Raw genomic sequence first — 22,959 nt, forward strand, 5'->3', positions numbered from 1 at the left:
AATTAGATTTTTAGGTAGACTGAGATGAAACTAATTAACCATTGGATAATAAATCCTGGAATCCAAACTTCTTCTTAAAATTAGGAGGCAAATCTGGTTGGATTTGTCTGGCCATATATTTTCAAGAATTTGGCAATGTGTAGTACATTTTCATTGACAGCATTTTCAGTTGTTAAAAAAAAAAAGTGAAAATAAGTGCTATGTATACATAAAGAGAGTAACAATGCAGTGATCACATTTCACATGGTTTGCATAGTTTTTTCATTACCTGATCCAGCAACTTTCTATTTTATATGCTCTCAAAATGCACCCAAACATCCAGTATCACAGTGCTTTTGGAAATAACCTGCTTTGTCTACCAAGACCTCAGTCCCAACAATGCTTATTAAGCACTATCCAAAGTTAGTTAAATGTGGAGTGCGTTTTCTTCTCCTGGGTCATGTATCCTGTTTGTGTCATAGATGATGCTGTGCTCCTATATAGAAAACCAATGAAAAAGAAAATTTAAGGGTTTATCCAATGTCTTGTTGCTCTTTTTCTTTCATGAGAAGATAGAAGTGCAGCTCATGGTATTCCATGATACGCTTGGAGCTCTTAGTTTTCATAGTATCCCAGGAAGATCTATTTTTGTCATCAATATTTTTTTTTTCCAACAAAAGACTGTAATATTACCAGCATTTGCAGGATTGCTGTTAGCTTTTGTTGCCTTGTTGCTTTTACCGTTTATAAACCTGATTGCAAGTGATAAGTCGCCTTACCTGGTAAATCAGCAGGTAAAAGCAACGCTGTTCATGACCATGAGATTTTGGCAGCTTTGGAGAGGTATTTGTCATCTGGAATCATTAGTTCTCCAGTTAAATATTGCTGCACGTACAGTTCAGACCAAGTGCTCTGAGCCCATTTCTGTTACCATGATGCTTTAACAGTTACAGGTGTCCATAATTTCTTGTTTCAAAAAAAAAAGTTACATCCTTAGGACACAATGATGTGTGTAATGTCAATAACGTCTTTGTGCAGAGCTGAGTACAAGCAACATTTGGCACTCTGAAGCAAAATTTTTTCCAGAATTATTTCAGATCAGAGGTTTCTTAGCTATTTTTTGCTATTTTGTACGTACAATAGACAAGACTTGTACAGCTTTTCAACACATTCTTACAAGTTTTCCCACTGACTCCTTTGGTACAGGATGGGACCAGAGTTTACTCCTCTTCTGGAGCCTGAAAGGTGGTTCTTCATCACAGCTATGCTTGAGGAAAAAGGAATTTAAAAAGTGGAGATGCAGTGGATCATTTTATTCAGAATTAGTGCAGTCTTCTCTCTAGACTGTCTTTGATTTTGCATGGCTATGCAGAGAGGGCTGGATAAAATATCTCATTTTTTTTCTCCCCCCGGGATTAAGTAAAAACAAAATCTTTAAAATGAGCACAGGAACACTGGTCTCAGAGAATGTGCGATCATCATCCAGTCAGCAGAATGTCAGTGATAATTCCTGATGAAAGGTTACAGCTGATCTTTGCTGGCCTGGGAAGTGCCCTGGAAGTGTTCAGTGCCAGCTTGGATGGGCCTCTGGGCAGCCTGATCTGGTGCCTGATTTAGTGGCCAGCAGCCCTGCGCACAGCAAGGGGATTGGAACTAGTTGATCTTTGAGGCCCCTTCCAACCTAAGCCATTCTGTGATTCTTCACCTGCCTTACTTTCAGCCTGTCTTTGGGAATTTCCTCATGGCAGTGAATACCTAAACTTCATCCTCTCCTCTCTTGCTATAAGACTGCTTTACAGTGCATTGTGATCCTGGTTTAAGGTAGTTTCAGATTTAACTCACAGCACTTCATTTGTGGTTTGAACCAACACGGTCTTTCTTTTGCGATGTGCAGTTTTCAGTTAGCAGACAGTTGCTGATTTTCTCCCTGTGCTGCTTCTATATACACAGCAACTGCATGGAAGTGACGCTACACTTTTTTTTTTAAAACTTTTTTTTTTTTTTTTTTCACCTTGAAAGTCTGTAGATCTTTCCACCGAGCTAGAAACAAACATCTAGAGATTAAAACTGAACTTGTAGGAGCTGCCTAATATGTTGAGATTGGAAGGTGAGCGAGATCTTTTGGTCAGTAAGCAACTTTATAACAATATGAACGCTGACACGCTTTGAACAAAAAGCTATTAAAAATGTTAAAGCCACACCCTGTACCCTCCAGGAGGGAAGAGGAATGCTTCTATGAGTGGAAGCAGAAGTTTCTTCAGCAGAGGAGCATAAAGCCTGAGGCAGGGCATACATTTATCCTATCATCTTCCTCAGAGAGCCAAAAGCTGGTGCTTCATGGGCTACCATGCTGAGGGTATGCTGTGTTGCTTGGCTAATTTAGGTCATTTTGGCTAGCAGGCAGCCCTCAGGATGAGTTATTTCCCATGACAGAATGATCCAGAAAGAAGAGATGGGTTTTGTTGTGGTTTCATTTTTCTTCTCGCCCCGAAGGATGAGGCAGGGGTAGTATTGCAAGACTTCACAAATATGAAACAGTTGTGTTTGCACACATACTCATTTGTATGAATTTTTATGGATTTATATATGTATTTATTTTGTGTGTGTGGATTTCAGCTTGAAAAGTCAATGAAAACATAGTTTGAAAACAGAGGAATGAGAACACTAGGAGTAGATGCCAAAACTTTCTTTTTCTATTCATTCTAGCACTTGGTTTTGAGTTGCATATTCATATACGTTTAAATCGCATTACCTACTCAAAAACGGTCACTCTTTCTTTGAGGTCACTCTTTTCTTTTTTTCATAGCTTTTCTTTGCTACCAATACTTCATCTGATTTCCTGTCTTGTGTCATGACTTTCCCTGCTGTTCCAAGACTTTCTCTATCATTCTTGAAACAGAAACAATATCTGCAGCCCCAACACTACACTACACCCACAGAATTTGCCTTATCCAGGAATCTACCTGTAATATTTCGAGACTCCAGCAAGACAAGAAAGGATATCTCCTTGAACTGTTACTTTACATCAGTCCTTAACTGAACCACGCCATCTGAGTTCCCTTTGCAACACTGGTGAAGAAAATCTTAATGTTTTCCCTCATAAATGGTTTCAGATGTAATTGCCTTGAATATCTTGTCATGACTGTGTACTGTTTTGTGCTAAAATGTCTGTTATTTTCCAGGCTTCCTTCAAAACTGGTACAAAACATTTCATATTTATGAATATTTAATGTTTTTTTTCAATTTTCTTAGCCAATGCTTATGGTTATTACATGATAATCATCCACTTCGGGGAATGTTTCTGGTTACACAGCTTATGCTGTGGAAATGGAGATAACTGTGCTGGCCATCTCTTAGCATACCGCCCAACACTTGGGTAAGCTGAGCTCATGGCTGGGGACAGTGCAGCCACTTTACCACTCAGAGTGGTTCTCAGAAGTGATCTGACTCAGGCACTCTGCTGAGTCACAGATCCTTCCCTGCTTCCTCCTTACTTGCAGAAAGTAGTAGTTTTCTTTTGAACTAAATTAGCAGAAACATAATTACCTCCCACGCCTTTGGCACTGGCTCAAGCACAAAAATCTGTGTGTCTGTCAGGAGCAGTGGAAAGGATGGATGAGGTTGAAAGCCCTCCTCCCCCTTTTGTTCCCGCTCATTCCAAAAGGTCATTTATATGAGACTGTGCCTGCTTATCTCGTGATTCAGGCAATATGATGGTGTTGACAAAATATAACCCCACGAAGCAAAAGAAGGAACAAACTCAGGATATGCTTTCCCTAAAGATCTGGAGAGCTTATATGACTAGAAGAAGAAACCACTCTCTCCAGCACACCAAATTTGATTCAAAATGAAAGGCATGTGGAAATGAGAGATGTAGTTGTGCTTGGAAAGGCCCAAATGTTTTTTCTGAGAGCAGCCTACCATTAGTTTCCCTGGATGCGTTCCACCAAGCAACAATGCTAAGTACCTTTTAGCAGCTGGGTCCAGTGCTCTTTTTTGTGCCATCTTGCTGAGCATTGGTCGAAATCCAAAGAACCTTGTAAGTACACAATGGGATGTGTAAGTAATCCCATTGCTTTCGGTGCAGATTCTTCATGCTTACAGATAAGTACATTCTTCAATAATTGCCTGAATTGAAAAGACAGCAACCAGCCCCTCACATGAATGTCTTCCTGTGAGAAAAATACAGCACCATACAATTGCTCTGCAACACCTACATCATCCCTAGCAGTGTATATCCCATAGCTTTGGAGGAGCTGTGTTAAGGGTACAAGGTCTTTTCCTTCTCTCTTCCCCATCCTCCCTACTCCCCAGCCGTGCCCTAAACCTTTGGGTTGACTCAGTCCTCCAGGGCCTGAAAAGGGCTTGACCCAGAATAAAAAAACAGTGTTGTTCCTATGTAGTAAATATTTAAAATGTTTTATCAGGGTAAATAAATGCTAAATTCTGTGAGCCCAGGGAATGAAATTAACATGTTTGGCTTACTAAAACATTTATAGAGTCAATGTCAGCCAGCAGAACACAGCCAAGAGGGTTTTTTAAAGGTAAACTGTAATGCTTTTAAAATAAATACTGAGAGCTGTTTAAGATCTTCAATTATTAACAGAAGAAAAGCAGGGGCTGAAAAACGGCAAACAATCCCTTTTGTGGTGCTTTTGCTAACCTCTGCTCAGTTATCTCTTTGTCCAGCCCAGAGCAAGCTCCCCAGGGCAGATGTTGTGCCTTCTCCAATGTCTGGAAAGTGTCTAGCACATGCAGAGAGCTTCCACAAATGAATAAGTAAATGCAGAATGCCAGATATTTGAAAAACATTTCTTTCTATATTTACTTGCCAGGATATAAATTCGGAGCTATGTGTTTATAGTTGGCTGGCAATAGCACTGCCAGCCTTTGTGAGGCAGTGTGAAAATGCAGCTCTCCACCCAAAAGGTGGTTGTTCACATCACCTACATGGAATCCAAAGGCCAGATTTTGAGTCTGAACAGTTCACCAGGCATTCTGATTTAATTACAAGCTGCACAGCTCATTGCTATGAATGCCAGCTTTAGGTCTGTAAGGGAGAAAGTGCAAAAGGTGTATTACGGTGTACTACTGAGAGCATCAGGCAATGGGGTTTGCATTGCCATGAGCACCCTTATTGGATGCTATCTGTGTCATGGTGTGCAAAGGCCTAGAATATGTGTGAGCTGGGACAGAGAACTCACTTCATTTTAAGTTCAGCTGTCTTTTCTTCCTCTGCACAGGAAGTGAAAGGGCATGTAAACGTGTGGCTGTTCTCACCATTGCTTAGAAAAGGTTTTTTGACTGCATGCAAGATGATTCACCTTGATCTACCTTGATCAGAAATGCATCTGATCCACCTTAGATCTGTGGTTCAGTTCAGACACTGATCTGTGGCTCTTGAATTTCAGAACACAGTTTTGACTTGTTTTTTTTTTTTTTTTATAAAAAGAAAGTGTCTCTGTTTGTTCTGCCTATCTAAAGGTCTTCCCTGGTGCTTTCTTATTCCTTCATCTCCCTGTTCTCTCTGGTTGTCCAGGCCCCATTCCCCATGCCACTTCTGCAACAGCGATTCATGTTGCAAGAGGCAGAGAATTATTATGTAATTTAATGACAGCTACTGCATTGCAGCCATAAGCTTGACAAGTGTGGATAGAGCATGGTCCCTTATCCTTCTATGGGTAGCATTTGATATGTCTCAGAACACATTCTATGATTTCTAAAGCTGCTACAGAGATAGTGGTTTTAAACTTAAGAACCTACTTTCATGGTAACATATGTAAGTCTGCTAATTACTGGAATTATCTGGATTTGAAAACATCCTACCTGAACAATGTACTGCACAGCAAATACCTCAATTCATACTGACAGTATTCAATACCTCATGTCTTTTTTTACCTCATGGTTTTTTTTAAGGTTCATAACCATATGTAGTCTTTTAACTTCCTTGTACTTGTTTCCATTGTCTAGAGGAAAGTAGGACATTGTTTTAATTTTCTAGTGAACACCAGATTCTCTACTGCTATAAAGTACTGGAGGGACATTGAATGTGGACTGTAATTTACTTTGTGTATATACTTAGAATTAATAGGCTGAATGAGGCAAGCAGTTAAGAGAACAAGTTGATTGCCTCATGTAATCACAGTGCTATTTTCCCGCTGAGATTAACTATCCAAATAAGTACCTCAAGGTAACCGAGCAAACTGAGCAACCAGAGCATCCCATTCTTGTCCAGGATTATTTTTGAACCTGACAGCATTTCCTTTCATGTAAGGATCTCCTTAAGAAATCTGGCATATTTCATATATAGAATTTTGCCTCCTTTGGATGCTAGCATGAACCATTGATGGGGAAGTGAACTGACTGCAAATACCTGAAGAACTGTTCTGACTGGAAGAAGCTAGTGGCCAACTTTAGATTGTGAGCAGTGAGCGATCTTGCTAGCCTGGCAGCCGATGCCACCCTTGATTGCATCTATTGCATCCCATCTCATAGCTGGCGAGCAAACACAAGGCCTTAGCTGTGAATTGATGAGTGGATTGCCTCTGAGTGAAAGTATTAAAATTTGAAGAAAAAAAAAAAGAAAAAGAAAACAGAAAGAAAAGAAAGAAAGAAGGGAAGAAAGAAAGAAAAAATAATAAAAATGAGAACCCAAGTTCTTAGATGATAAATTTTCAAAGTTAATTGTTATCACATACTCTCTTGGCAGATGTATCACAGACATTTCCAACTCATGAATCATATTTTTCAAAAATCACAGCTAATACCAACTTCTCTGAGGAGATGACAGCATTTGCAGGAGACACTAATGGCTTCTGGCTCTCAGTCATTGCAAAATCATGAGCTCTGATTTGGCTATTTGTCGACTATTGAGTTCTAGAGGTCTCTCAATATTTCTGAGATTCATAGCTTCCCAGTGACAGTGGTTGCCATCACTGCCACCAGTGATGATAACTTTAAGACCTTGCAATTCTGAATTCTTACTAAACACTTCAGAGGCTGCCTGGTTGTACGAAAGGAGACAGAGAAGAACACAAGTGTGCAGCTTGTATCAGGCTCACCTTTGAAAGAACTCAGAATTGCAGCACGGACACAAACTCAGTTTGCTGTCTCCCCATGTCTCTCTGTGGTGTGGCTCTGTGGCACCCCACCATTCATCCTCTTGTATATCTCACTGCTCTTGTCTTGCTTCAGTTCTGATTGTTCTTCAATCTTCCCAAATTTTAACTCCTAAATACCATCTTGGAAACACCCTAGGCCTGACTTTCAAGAACAGCCAGAACACTTAATGTATTCCTCTCCAGAGTGATGGCATTTCAGTGACAGGCAATACCTGTCTTACTTCAGCCTTTAGTGGTAAGCTGCTGAGATGCTTGGAATCTTCTGGAGGGAAGATGCTTATATTATCAAGGTAATTAGTTCAGGTGAGGGGGTAAGAATTAAAAATGACATTATTGTTCAATTTATAGCCTTTCATAGGTGCTTTCTGTAAATTTTGTTCTCTTCCTCATGAGTGCTTCCTTCTGCTCTCTCTGCAGGTCTCCAGGTGGTTTTAAATTCAATTATCAAGGCCATGGTCCCTTTGTTGCATATTGCCCTGCTGGTGCTGTTTGTCATCATTATCTATGCCATCATTGGACTGGAATTATTCATGGGAAAGATGCATAAGACCTGCTACCATGTGCAAGGGGGGCTGATAGGTAAGAGGAATGTTTGTTGGCATGTAGCCCTGTTCCTTTGTTTTCTGTCTCTTACGTGAAGATTTCTACCAGTGTGTTCACATTCTGACAGGAGGGAAGTTTCATGCAGCCATATGACAGTCCGTATGTGCTGGTGAAAATAACAGCCAAATACTGAGCAACCACTTATTAGGATCCTGAAGTTCAAAGAGCGGGAGAAAGAGTGTTTTGGTGCTGCAAGTCTACTGTTGCAGAAAAATGAAATCTCTGGGATGAACAAAAACATCCTTTTTCACAAGAGCCATTGGTTGAATACATCAGTCACTATCCCTAATTTAATTTAATTTTAATCTTTACTGATAATCTGGGTGAGGGGATTGAGTGCACAGCCAAGAAGTTTGCTGATTACATCAAGCTGGGAGAAAGTGTTGATCTGTCAGAAGGTAGGAAGGCCCTACAGAGGGATCTGGACAGGCTGGATTGCTGGGCTGAGGCAAATAGGATGAAGTTCAATGAGATGAGGCAAATAGGATGAAGTTCAATGAGAACAAGCGCTGGATCTTGCACTTCAGTCATGACAATGCTATGCAACGCTTCAGGCTTGGGGAAGACTGACTGGAAAGCTGCCTGCAGGAAAATGATCTGGGGTGTTGGTCAATGCTTGGCTGAACATGAGCCAGCAGTGTGCCCAGGTGGCAAAGGCCAATGGCATCCTGGCTTGTATCAGAAATAGCGCAGCCAGCAGGAGCAGGGAGGTGACCATCTCCCTGTACTTAGCTCTGCTAAGGCTACATCTTGAGTACTGTGTTCAGTTTCAGGCCCCTCACTACAAGAAAGACATTGAGACCCTAACGTATTTCCAGAGAACAGCAGCAGAGCTGTGAGGTGTCTGGAGCATAAGTCTTATGAGTAAGAGCTGAGGGAACTGAGATCGTTTAGTTTGGAGAAGAGGCTCAGGGGAGTCCTTGTTGCCCTCTATGACTCCATGAAAGGAGGTTGTGATAAGGTGGGGGTTTGCTGCTTATCTCAGGTGATAGCAATAGGATGAGAGGGAATGGCCTCTAGTTGTGCCAAGGAAGGTTCAGGTTAGATATTAGGAAAAGCTTATTCTCTGAAAGAGCAGTGAGGCATTAGAACAGGATGCCCAACGAGGTGGGGGAGTTAGCATACCTGGAGGTGTTTAAAGAAAGGGTAGAAGTAGTATTTAGGAACATGGTTTAGCAGGCAACATTGGTGGCAGTTAGACAGTTGGACTAGATGACCTTAGAGGTCTTTTCCAACCTTTATGATTCTATAATAATTTCATTTATTTTCATCTTGAGCACTCCATTTTTGGCCAGTATGTTAAAGCTCCAAGAAGAACTGTCAATCACTTCTAAGTACAGTAGTGGTCACTTTAATTTGGACCTTTGCCATACAGAATAAGAAACAAACATAATTGCCTGCTCCCCTGAACATAGATACCTGCATCTGTTACAGATACAGCACAAGGCTCTGAAATCTGTGTATTACTCTATTTCAGGAGTTTTTTGTGCCTATAAGAGTCTTTGTTCTGTAATGTTTTTCATAAAGTCAAGCATTTAGGCAAACGTAATGTAAGGGTGCTCAGATCTTTGGAAACACTTGTACAGAATAAAGGATGGATAATCAAGCATTTGAGTCTTATAGAGCTTCTTCTACTGAGCTATTGATAAAATGCCACATAGCTTTTAAACTCTGAAAGAGCAGAGCTCCAGAGACTTGCTGCTATAATTTAGTATTTCCCAGACGCATACTGTCCTATCTCCAGAGCACTGAAGCCTGTCTGCTGCAGGTTTCAGCCTCCTTCAAGAAGGTGACAGTAAGTGATGCAGGTCACTTCCAAGGTTAACCCTATGGCCAAGTGACTGCCAGATGAAAGCGCTGGTCATAACTTGCAGCCTAAAGACTTGAAGTAATGTTTCGTCTCATATTGAAAGGTGTTATTTCTTTCTCCTAGGAGGAGAAATGTTTAATAATAATAATAACAACAGCAATTTTTAAAAGTGTATTTTAGTTTTGACTGTAAAATTTGACAGCTTAGCCATTTTTTTTCTTTTTCTTTTTTCTTAAGAAAAGAAAGAGAAGCACAACAAAAAAGCCCTTTGAAAATAATAGTTTCTCATGCATTTTAAGAGAAGTCTATCAAATTCATTGCAAAATATACTTGTTAAAATCATCTAGCCTTCACTTGCTTATCACTACGTCAAACAGCAATTAATTCTCTTCATCTCTGTTCTCTCCCTCCTCTCCTTAAGATACACCTGCAGAAGATGACCCATCTCCCTGTGCACCCCAGTCTGCACATGGGCGGCAGTGCCAGAATGGAACCGAGTGCAAGGCAGGCTGGGAGGGACCCAAGCACGGCATTACAAACTTTGACAATTTTGCTTTTGCCATGCTGACAGTGTTTCAGTGCATCACAATGGAGGGATGGACAGATGTACTCTACTGGGTACGTATCCGAAAATGATAACTGAAAGGCCTGCCCAGGCTCTCCACGGTTTTGAAACATTGGGCATTAGCTTGAGCTTTGTTTTTTATGCTTGTTCTTAATAGTGAAGGCTTGGTTGCTAGTATAGAGCTTTAGTTAACTCAGAATATGGATGAAATGTGAGGGTTTAGATGATACAGTTAAATCAAATGTAAATACTGATTTTAAACTGATGTTATAATGTTGAAAGATGGCACAAGGCTTACTAGCTGGCTTGTGGCTTATTGCTCTGAAGATTTGCAGTGTACCTTTGTTGACTAGAATGTCATATAATGGCCCTTTTTGTGGGCTTACTATCTCATGCATCTCCAGATTTGTAATATAGAACTAGATGTTATATCCATGGCATTAACGCAACAAAGGCACTATGCTGATCTGCTCATAGGTCTCACAAACCCTTCTTCATGCCAGCATGACTCCTGATGATAACTTTTATCCTAATAATAATTCTTTATTCTCTCCTAACTTTGATACTTGTGTAAATCTTGGTTATATATTTAACAAACAAACAAAAAAAATCATAATCTTTAATCTAAATGTAGAATTTTAAATGAAATCTCATCTTTCCCTTTACCTTAACTCTGAAACTTTCAATGCCTTTAGTTTCTACCTTGTAATTCCTAACATGTTGGAGGATTCAGTGGAAACACAATTAGGCTACAGGAGTTAAAATCAGATTTGGCCTGCATTTGTAAACCAGATATAAACACAATTAGATTCAGCTCTCGCAGTCAACTTTTGCACAGATACTTTCTGCTCCAGGCATTTAATTCACACACAGTTCACTCCTGACTGCACAAGGCTAACCTAGGCTATTTTTTGACAGCTGGAATGTTATGACACTTGGTTCTCCAATATGGTAGGAATTCCAGTGCATGATGGAATTTAACCTGAGAAGACCCAAAACACATGAAAGGGTAATCTGGACTGAAGCCTGACTGAAGCAGGTTCGCACCGTTAATCAACATTAGCTTCTCCCTTAAACAAGAGCCTGAAGCTGTATTCTACCCAGCATTGGTTTAGGGTTTACAAGATTTTACTTTGAAGATTTAGCTTATCTGCAATAGATATTCTTTGTGTGGAACGGCTAACAGTTGTCCTCTTATCCTCTTAAATTTAGATTAGAACTGTGACTCTAGCTTCCTTCGAATGCCTGAGATAAAGGGCAAAGATCAAACCACAAGGAGAGTCCAAATCACAGAACACAGAGATTGGCTTCACTTGAAGAGAGAATATGAATTAATAAAATAATAAAGAAGAACAGAAGGAACTGGGCAAAACTATTCTACTGCTCAACTATAGCTTTTATATAATATACCTGTCTTTTTATCACATTAAGTTCACGTTCCACCAATATCCTAGCACCATCTGTCTTTGTGTAATTGAGAGGATTTATGTGAAGTTCAGGGGAAATAGAGAGTAAAAGATATCAGAAATAAACACAGAAATAGCTTTGGCAGTGCATGCCATTTAGTATTGCAAAAGCTGACCACAAGTTATCATAATTTTCTTTGAAGACACGTTTTGCAAAAGATCTTACCAATCCCCACAGTTTTGATTCTATGTGTCATTTGTATGACGATGTGAATCTTTCAGAACTCGGTTATCAGTTATCTAATATCAGAAGCATATACTCATTGCTAAATGTTTTCCACCATCACTGCTGCAGATGGCTTGACTTTTTTATGGTGTCCCTGCAACAACCTGGATAATAGCTGTTGGCTTTTGTCTGACATTCAGCCAGCTTTTTCACCAAATTACTGAGTTCTTTTTCCTTATGAGACAGTATGGCAAACTGAGAACAGAAATTGATATAGACTGATTATCATTATTTTTAGGGGCATCTGCATAGTTAGACTTTTAGGCTATGGCTTTGACAGAACTCTTGCTTTAGAAACAGAAGTAATATTTTCTATCTTCAGTTCATAGTTATTCCTAGAGAACACTACAAAATAGACTTAGCACCTCAGTCATAATTTTGGTAACCAAGGAGGAGTAAATTTAGAAAAATTAGTAAATGTAGAAAATTATAATACAACAAACAAACAAACAAAAAAACCCAACACCATATCATCTATGCTTCAAGGCTGTGAAGTACCAAGTTTGAGTAAACACCTGAGCACCTGAAATGACAGACGCACTCACTTCAGCTGATGTAACCAATCCTAAGAGCACTGCTGTCCCATGTCAGGTTTTGCCTCTTTGCTTTATAATGATAGAAGTAGATAGAAGTCATCACTGACCAGTATTTGCTGTACAATGGAGTAGATATCTGAGATGTGATGAGCATTTCTTTCAGCAAAGAGGAAATGGGGGCAAATGTTAATTGGAAAGTTAATACAGGGCACACTTGTGAGAAGTACTGTGGGTTTAATATTCATATGTAGAAACTATATCTATGCATTCACACTGCAATTCCATGTGTGGATGTTTCAAACTGTTTGTGATATGTTTTATACAGGAGGGTTTATAGTCCATGTAAAGGGAATTCCAGCTTAAGCTATCCAGATAAATAGAAATAGTACTTCTAGATGGTAAAGAATAGAAGAGGTGCAAAATTTCAATTTGAGAGTGAATAAAAAGAAGTAGTTAGTAGTACAGGATATAAATATGCATTCTTAAACTATGTGCAAGTCTTCATTTCCTTAGTGAAACCTGACTCATATATAACTCCACTTCCAAACCCTTGCATTTTTCTGCCAAGTGGATTTGGGGTTTATGACCCACTGGAGGCTGCCTCTCAAGAGGGCAGAGATAGGCTGTTCTCTTCTCAAGCTGATAATATTTTTGAAAGATCCCTTGTATCTACAGTGAGGTCATAGAAATTGAACTTGCTTTATTAGGAGATACACTTAATGAAAATAAGAAATACAGACTTAGCATCTCCACTCTCCAACTGCATTCTAGAGAAATTCGGAATAAGAAAGGATTGTCTGCAGTTCAGACAATTTTGTGTCTGAAGTTAATAGCTGAGGCTTTTCAGAAGTCATTCCTTAAACTTAATGATATAAGCTAATGGATTATTTTTAAAAGTGCTAAACATTCAAAGTTTGAGCTGACTGTTAGGTTTTTAGCTCCTCAGAAATTCAGTGGAGATACCAAGTTCTGGTTCTGATCCTGCTGAGTTGAATGGCCAATTTCCAATTAATTTCAGAAGGTCAAGTTCTCACCTTCTACTTTGTTAAATCTTCATGATACTGTGTAGATGTTCCACTTGCAGTCATATGTACATGAAGACTAGATAGATAGATGGCTGTTCAGGGCCTTTCTGTCTGTTGTGCTGGTCTTCCAAGGACATACATGTTGATGTAAGGTGTTTTCTTTGCTCTCTCCTTAATTATACCTGAAATTTATACCTTGACCTGAAACTCAGCAGAACAGATAAGGCTCTGGCCTGACTTACTTAGCTGGAAATGTTTTGTCAGTGAAGCAATTTCATTGGTTTAAGTGATGGGAGCTTAGCATGTTTCAGCATGTTGCCCTGGAAAATAAAACTATTAATGTCATGAAACTCATGTTTGTCTTATACCACACTTTTCAAGGTTAAACTTGCATGTTTAAAAACTAGAAAGCTGTATGACTTGCTGCCCTGGACTCTTACTCCACTGAAGTAGCTTTTCAGTTTTTACCTTCAGTTTCTTGTTTCCTTCTTCATGCTTTCCTTCATGTCTCCTTCAACTTTCACATTTGTAGTCAAGCCTGTCTCCTCTCTCATGGAGTAATATTTCCCAACCTGATTCAAAAACTCACAAAGAGATAATCAGAGACAGGAAAGCAATGAACTTGTATTCCCTAGAAGGACTTGACATCAATGAGATCAATACATTTTCCAATCTCCTCTCTCATTCAGCAGATAAGAGGTGTGAATAGATTGACTTCTTTTGAAATGTGAAAGAAAAATGTTAGGGAAAAACAGTTGGACACTGCTGTGGTGTCAGGTAGATAATTACTTACATGGAGACAATTTTTTATATAAAACGAGTACGTTGTATAGGATGCAAATCTTTGCAAAGCAAACTTGTTTGCTTTATCCTGAAAGAATGATCTTTGTTGAGGAGAGAGCTAAGTACTTGTAGGATTTTATCTCATACACTGCCACAACCTTCCCAGGTTTGCTTTGTTCCACTATAACTGCTAGGTGGCTTTGTCTTATACACAGTCAGATCACAGAATTATTTGAGCTTCACAGTTACTTCTACACATAATTTTTCCTATGTATTGGAGAAATTATTTTCAAGGCCCTTCTTAATGTGTGATCAGCCATCCTTGGCTGCGTGCTTGCTTGTGGAGACACCAGCATCCATTTTCGAAGACCGCTCAATCTTGGGAACTTTCAGCAGCAGATGCAAATCCAAATGTTACACACAGAGTCATTTGGTATTTAGTAATCAGCCTCTGCTGCAGTCCCTTATTCCTTATTGTCTTGTTGACTAAGAAGGGAAATTAATCCCTGTGCAGTTTGTAACAGCCTATTTAGGAATTTGTAGGCATTTGTTGGGTTCCCTTTATTTATTTATTTATTTATTTATTTATTTATTTATTTATTTATTTCAATCTGAGTAGATTCTGTTCTTTTAGCCTCCCCTAATGGGACTCTCTTTTAGTTATTTTTGATCAGTTTGTTACTGTCCTTCAGGGGAAGCTTCAGTTTTGAGTTAAATACAGCTTGGACTATGCTATGTCTTGAGAAAGGCTTTCCTCTTCATGTGAAATCTGCTTTCTGCATGCAAAACTGTCCACTGCCACCTCAGTCCTAAGTGCCTGGTCTCTCCACTCCCTTGCAATTACATGATTGTATACATAAATGAAGCAGGATGTGCAAAACAGACAGGAATATTGTTGCATTGAACTGTTCATACTGCTGGGTAATGGAGAACCTCGCCCTGGGTTGTTCCGCACACAGCTTGGCCATTGCAGCTTGAATTCTAGGATGGAGTAATTCTACTTTCTCTACTTGATTATTAATAATGAGCAACCTTGAGCCTGCCATCGTTTCTAGAATACTGGCTTCGTCCCATGTCATTTGGACAATGCATTAGAAGGCTTCACTGAATCTCTGAAAATAGCATTCAGTGCCTCCAGGGATAGTTTATCTGAAGGCTCTGACTGTAAACTAAATACCGTGTTATTATAAATGACCTAAGGCCAGCTCTGGATCAGATCCAGGGCACTAACTTGTCTCTGGAAGAGAAACCTGAACTGGCACATAGCAGATTGACCCGTTCAAATTCAACTGAATAATCCTTGGTAGAATTCCCCAGCCCGTGGGCAAGAAAACACTTCAGTAATCAAAGACAGCACAGTAGAGCCACCACAGAGTAGTGAGAGTGAGTCAGTCAAAATGTTTAGAAGCACTGCATCTCCAAGAACAGCATGGACATTAGATGCAGTGTTAGACAGACTAATGGAAGGCTCATGGAAGAGCCTTCCATCTCTGAATCTATGAAATAATACTTCCAAGAATCACTAAATGGAGCTTGAAACTGGAGCTCACAATCAACCTTACAATCCCTGTCATGAAATTAAAAAAGGGAACAAACAGATCAACAAATATAATTTACTTTGCTGACAGCATTGAAACATCTTTTGAGCTTTTCTCATCCCTCTGCAGCCTGTTGCATCCAATGAGGAAGATGTGAGGAATACAGTGCTACTGCCACAAAGTGGAAGACATTAAATGCAGAGTTGCAACCCCCAATTTTCACCAGCTGTGTTTTTCCTTGCAATCTTTTATTCTTGTAGCGCTTAGGCTTCATTTAGTAAGGCATTCCACACAAGAGAATGATCTAAGAATATATGTGTCTACATGTTTCCATGGTGTTTATTCCCCATCCACCCCCATCCTTCCAAGAAAGTGCTGGGCTTTTATTGTTGTGGGGTTGAGGTTTTTTTAATCATCTTTTTGGCAGGGTTTGGCATGGATGTGAAAAATTAACAAAGAATAAGCACGCAAGTATAAGCAACCCATCTCTGGGATTGCAGAGTTTTTTTCTTCTCCATCTGCTGTAACTGTGATGGGTAAGGGGAGAGGGCCTACAGTTCAGAGCACTGAAGGGCCACAGTATTAATGCCCTGGAAAAGTACAGTCTGTGCTCAATTGGCATGAATGCTGACTTGAATCTGTTTTCCTTTTTCTCATGAACAACTGCATATGCAACTGTCATGGTTGTCTGTACTGCTGCCTTGAGCATAACAGCAGTGACTTGCTGTTTGCCACTTGCCACAAAAACCTACTGCTGAACATTTGCTTTATGCAAAAACATACTAATTATGTGAAACGAGGATTTCATGAGCCCTTCAGGCCTCAACTTTGGGCTTCTCAGTCCTATTCCTCCATATGAAGAGAAGCTCTCAATGAAAAATAAGCATTTTCATGGGGTGGTTATGGGTGGCGTTAGTGGAGGTCCTCTGCCCAGTGCTCCTGCGTAGGAAGGACTTCTTTAAGAGCCCTGTCATTCTGTTGCCCTTTCTCTGTTCTTTCTCGTTTTGTTCTGCTGTGGACTCTTTCCTAATTGCTGATGTCTAATCACCACGGAGACTTTCCTTGTCTTTAATCTTTTATCCCAGAGCCATAAAATTAAGAGCTATGCTACTGGACACTTCTATGTAACCTAGAATTTTGAGTGCCTGTTTGTGGGTGCACTGCTTGGGCCCTACTACCAGTTTTTCAAGAACTGGTGATCAATGTCTGCTGAAAAAATTGTCTTTAGAGATGTTAAGTTTGAACCTAGATCCATCAGGCAGATTCACAAATATTCACTCGTTTATTATTTTGTCCTCAGGAAAGAAAAAGACTGGAGAATATGTCCAAGGTCAGAACATAAGTGACAGCTTGAGATCTGACTATTTGTAATTCTTACGTGTGAGTTTTCTTTTGTTTCAGCATCTTGTCTTCAAGACATAAAACAACCAGTTCTTCCCAGTCTTACAGTGAATAATAAGATCCTTCTTGGCTGTACAGAGAATTTGCCCACTAATATTGACTTTCTTCACTGATTTACATGGGATTTATGCCTGCACAGAACTTGCAGACCCTCATATGTGTGATCATGCTGTCATACCTGGTTTACCTGCTCTTGTGGCTTCCTCTAGAACTTTTGTCTTCTAACATAAAAAACTGCACTGAGACTGAAGGCCTAAAAATGTTTGGCACATCTCCCTAAAGATGGAAAGTAGCAAGAATTATAAAAGTAAAATCTGGGCGCTCAGCGGGCTCATCACTGCAGAACACCCCCACTTTTTAAAGCAATTCTAGAAGGAGTCAGACCTGGACAGTGTGTTCATCTAATTCACATAGTATTTCTACTAGGACTCTCAAGAAAAAGAGAAGGAGTGGCCTTGTGTGCTTGCACACACAGCTGCACCTCATTCAGGTTTCCCCATAGTAGTTTCTTCAGTGAACCTCAAATGAATGGGTAGCATGCTTATCAGATACTGTGAGGTCCAGATATGAAACATTTTGTTTGAGACTTTTGGGCGTGATTTCACAACCAGAAGCTGGATTCATCATCTAAAATACAGAATGAATTCCTAGGAATATCATAGATTGGGATACTGGCTACAAAATAAAGTAGGATACACCAAGTAGCAAAAAACGAAACAGACAAACAAACAAAAAAACAGTCAACAGTCCCAACTCCCTTTAGTAAAGAAGGTATGTTCAGCTCGCAATCCCATTTTGCATTACCTTTATTTTTAAGGACTTTATTGAAGGTGTAAATCAATGAACAATATGCACTTGTGTAGTCTTGTGCATGCAGCAGTCGGTATTCTTTGTATATATTTGTTGTAGAGTTTGCTATCAGTACGCACTGAAATAAATAGAAGCAGTTATAAAATTGCAATACAACAAAACAGGCAGAAAATTTTTTCTGGATAATCAACCATGCAAATGTAAGTACAAGATAAACAGAGAAAGGAAGGGAAAGCCTAGAATTCTAGGGTGAAATGAAACCTTTCGATTTGGAAACCCACCATCCCAGGGGATATTTCCAACCCTGAAATCAGCATTTTATTCTTTTGGAGTGAATTTCCAAAGCCTTTAAAAGATGAAAAGGTTTTTAAACAGCTAAACAGCGGTAGGAGATGCAACTGCTGCAGTAGCTTTAATGAAAGAGCTGTGAGCCCAGTGGCTAAATAGCCTTTGGGCTTTTGGATGACTTTTTCAAAGATCAACCTTTTCCTTTTAAAGGGGGAAAAAAAAAGAGAAAGAAAAAAAAGAAGCTGTACACATAGGAACAAGGCAACACACACAAAGCTCTGTGATTTTTGCCTCTGGAGGCCCAAATTCAAATCCTAATTAAGTCACACAAGTCAAAATAATTTTTGGAGGTCACTACATGCCATTTCTGCAAGTCACAAATTCACCCAACAAGCTAACTTGTATAATCAGCCTCATGAGAGAATGGGAAGCTTTAATGGGTGATGGTCTCTGGTTAGAGATCTGACTTCAGCAGGACACTGCAGACAGTTCAGTGGCATAAGTCTTCTCAAAGTAGGTCTGCTGCTCAGGATCCTAAAAGAGTGGTGCAGTAAGGAAGCAAAGATAATGTCACTATTGATGTTAGCTGTTGCATAGGGATGAGACAGGGAAAATGGTCTGACAGGCACCTATATCAACAAGCAAAGTGGATCAAGAACAGAGTCATGGAGCACTAGAGTCTATTTGTGGTAAGCCTTGGTGACCTGCTCAGTCTGGGCCTTGCAACTTTAATAAGAGCTCTGCCTGGATCAGTGTACGGTCAGTTCTTTCCATGCTGGACTGAATGGCCCAGGCAGTCTCAGTGCAGACAGAGCATAAGGGTGACGTGAGCCACCCTTAAAAAACAAAACACTACCACACTTACGAGGGAATAATTTAGAGGGGATTATTCGCAACCTCGGAGACTAACATGCAATACAGTGTAGAATATGAGTTGCTTTATCACTTAACAGTAGATTAATAGCAATATTTCACTTTTGAGTTAAAATAGGCCAAAGAAAACTTTTAAACAAAAATGCATGTGTGCAAATATAAGCTGAGACATTCCTATATTGTGAGATTTTGATTTGTCATTAGTGTTCCACTTGTTCTGTTTCTGAAAGTTTGTAGAGAGGTTTTTGGAAGTTGGGTCCCAAAATGTTTTTAGGCTGGTGTCACTGCTAGAACAGTAACAAAAAAGGGGGCAAATACTCTGGAATACCCAGGTCTATTTGCTCAATCTCCTATTTTGTTTCAGAAACACTGAAATCAACCTATTGGTTGGCTGGACACATTTTAAGTGTGTTTCATGCCTCTCTGTTCATTGTTGCCTTCAAGGATGTCCATGTACTCTGTACACTGAAGGATGAGTTTTGATCTTCCACTAACATAGGTCCAGTTCTCTGCCTTCAATGAAGTCTGTCTAAAACTAAAACTTTGTCAAAATGGGGTCTGAATTGCTCATACAAGTACAGAAACCCAGGACTTCAGTGGCAGTTATTAAACATCTCCTGAATGGAATCACTGAATGGCTTGGGTTGGAACAGACCCCAAGGAACATCAGGTTCCAACCACCCTGCCACAGACAGAACCATCAATCTCCAGATCTGGTACTAGACCAGGTTGCCCAAGAATGTCCTGAATCTGCCTATATTTTCCATGCAGTGCTATAGGCGTTATGGAAAATGGTTTATGTAGTTGAAATGGAAGAATTGAGATAAATTGGCCTGGTCATGAATGTTGGCAGCCTATCTAGTTTGTTTGTTTTCATGGTTTCCTAATTTTGGTTTGGTTTGGTTGTTGTTTTGTTTGCTTGTTTGTGTTTTGTTTCCTTTTCTTTTTTTTTTTTTTTTTTGGATGTTTTGTTTTCTTCTCTCTTCCATATTAAACCCGGAGAAAAGAAAATGAGGTGATAGAGCAGGAAACTTGTTGGAGCTCAGTATTTAGATGTAGAATTTTGATGTCAGACATTCTATCTGCATAACTAATATTTTCAGTAGGAGTGCGGTAGCCCTGTATTGCCAGACACTGTACAGAGATACATGATGTCCTCCAGTTTGTACAGAAAAATGGAAATGTTCCACCAAAAAAAAAAAAAAAAAGCTAGATGAAGATAGGAAGAGATATAAATGGTAGCTTCCTGATTATTTCTGGTTTTCCTCCCTTATTTTATTTGCCTACAAAAATTTCCCAGTTGTACTTGTCTTAACAACACTTAATGTATTAGTGTTATATCAGCAAAATCTGCTTCTCAAGCAGTTGATTTGCTATGGTAATCCACATCTATTTGGAGCATTATTGGTGCTACTAAATCTTGCAAATCTGTGAAAACAAAACTAAGCAACAGTGTTGTTTACTTCAAATTGAGGGGGAGCTGATCTTCATTTATCTGTTTGGAAATGAAAAATGTGAAGTCAAACGCCAGCGACCTTCAGCACCAGTTGAAGTTGGACTGTAGACTTCTGTGAAGGCTGTTTAAAATTACAGATTTAAGACAGCAGTAAACACACTGAAGCCAATATTTCCTCTACCTCTTCTGCAAGCACAAAGTACTGTGCCATATAACTGGGATCAGAGAGCATTTTGAGAAGAAATAGCTTGTGATGGAAAAAGTTCAGCTCAATCACTGTGTGCCACAGACATTTTGACCTGCTGGTATTTGAATGCAAATTTTAATTCTCTTCCTAGGCTCAGTCAGGGACCTCATCTTTCCCATAATAGCTCAGTCTGTTAAAGAGCAGCCAACTGCAAAAAAACAATGTACACCCAAACCATAAACAGAAGAAATATGAAGATAGAAACATACCAAAGAATGAAATAATATTGTGAAGTCCAGTAGCTATGCGTTGGAGGCTAAAAAACATGGTGGAAGGACTCAGTATCAGTATACTATACTGGTAACGTGGGGCTAGATGATTAAAAATTGTTTTATACATCTATGTCTCAGACTTTATACAGACTTTCCAGCTACAAAAGGACGTACATCTATGCAAAGGTGGGGCCAATATTTGATGGGTGATGAATACGTAGCTCTGTGAGGTTATAAAGAAATAAGCTTGGCAAATTCTGTCGGTAACAATACACTTCCTGCATATTGTATGGAACAAAAAGCAAAGGTTTCTTAATGTCTTTTGTGTTTTCTTCATTAATAGGAGTTCATATAACAACAAAATGCCATTCCACTGTGACTGTATAATTCCAGACAATCTCAAATGTCCATTCTACATGTTTTCAGTTTATCTACCATCTAGCAGCTACAGTTATAAGGCAGTGTTTAAAGATCTCCGCTCTGGCCTCATTCTTGCACAAACTGCAGCAGCCTGGAAGGGCCATTCTGCAAAATTCCTGCTATTACAGTCTCACTACGAATTTCAAGCCAATCAGGTCATATTTTTTACAGGAGTGTGTGCTTTTGTGGCTTCGAGTTTCAGCCTGGCATTGCTTTCACTTCTTCATAGAGCTGTGTGGGAAGTTTGGTCAGTTCTGGATACTTCCACTTCTTATCAGGGAAATTAGGCAATATAGCAATGAAAATAATAATGTTATCCAAAGTTTTTCTAAAATAAATGGGGAATTAATATTTTCATGGATCAGAGCAGACTCTGGATCAGATCTCCTGGATTAATGTTCTGGGGTGAGGACATATAAATCAGATTTGGCGTAACCTATGTTAACAGAGTTGAAGAGGGAACCTCTGCAGACTCTGTCTGCTTCCCTCTCCTTTCTTCTGGACTCATCTTCCATTGCTGCAGTTCCTTTGATTCTTTCTCACAAGTTCTCAATTGCAAGTCAATCACTTCCCTTGATGTTTCCATTGTCTCCATCAATGCAGTCCTCTCAGTAAATGCCTTTATTCAGCTCCAGCAGTGAATTCTAGTCAAACTGCTGATATTTCTAGTTCAGAGTGGAATTTCAGTTTTCTCATTCCATCTCTACACAACATACGGAACAACTGAGGTACCAAGGTGCACATGGGAATCTTGGACTATGTCTTATTCTTCCCACTGTCCAGGCATGATGACTCTTTCGTATTTCCTAATTTCCTAAATAGATTATTTTGTTTTCATCCTACAGAGACAATATATCAGAGTAACTTGGATAAAGCATTCTTTTCTCTGTTTTATGATCCCTGTGCAATTGCCTTCCCCCAGCTCTGTCTTGCCCTTGTCTTGAGGATACTGTGATAGAAAGTTCTAGCTGTCCATATGCACATACACAATTTCCGAAATTCTGTGATTGAGGTTAGACAGTAACTATGAAAAGCTTTAAAAACAAGTGCTTGGAGATTGCAACTGACCTTAAATTTTGCTTTTCCCAAAACTACTTAAAACAAACATAATAGTCAAAACAAATAATTTTTAACAGGAGCAAATGATCAAGTGCTTCTCCTTCCTTTGAGTGTCATCAGACTGAGGCTGGAGCAAACATGCCAGTCTCTCCTTTGCATCCATCCGACAGTGCCAGCAACAAAATATAGAACATTTCAGAACAGTTTTAAAGAGCAACTGAGGGTTAGAGTCCCTTTAAGACAACTAGGATGTCAGTTTTTAGAAAGAAATTCTATCCAGAATAGAAGCAAAAGCATCTGGAGTCCTTTGCTTGTATTTTTGGAATAAATTTTATTATATTGTTCCCAAGTCCATAAAAGTAGGTCTAGTTGTGTTTTTTTGTTTGTTTGTTTGGTTTTTGGGGGTTTTTTTTATTAGTATTCTTAGTGTGTTTTTGCTTATTTGAGAATTGGGGTTTTGTATTTTTCACCTCCCTTCTTGCTCCTTTTGCCTTGAGTCAGCTCTGAGACATTCAATTCCCAATTCTACTTGTCTTAAAGG

The 22,959-nt window shown here is 39.4% G+C and overlaps 1 protein-coding gene across 15 annotated transcripts in view; it reads left to right on the top strand.

The window, feature by feature from the left end:
* CACNA1C (calcium voltage-gated channel subunit alpha1 C) overlaps window positions 1-22,959 on the top strand; it is a 474,784-nt gene that overhangs the window by 291,180 nt on the left and 160,645 nt on the right. For all 15 annotated transcript variants that reach the window (XM_042837682.1, XM_042837670.1, XM_042837684.1 and 12 more), the window contains exons 6-7: window positions 7,518-7,679; window positions 9,935-10,131. In XM_042837682.1, the coding sequence (XP_042693616.1) occupies window positions 7,518-7,679; window positions 9,935-10,131 (359 nt within the window). The remainder of the gene's footprint in view (window positions 1-7,517; window positions 7,680-9,934; window positions 10,132-22,959) is intronic.

The sequence above is a fragment of the Centrocercus urophasianus genome, unplaced genomic scaffold, assembly GCF_019232065.1.
Source record: "Centrocercus urophasianus isolate 14NV4802_14NV808 unplaced genomic scaffold, USGS_Curo_1.0 seq_73, whole genome shotgun sequence".
In the NCBI taxonomy this organism is placed as follows: Eukaryota; Metazoa; Chordata; class Aves; order Galliformes; family Phasianidae; genus Centrocercus; species Centrocercus urophasianus.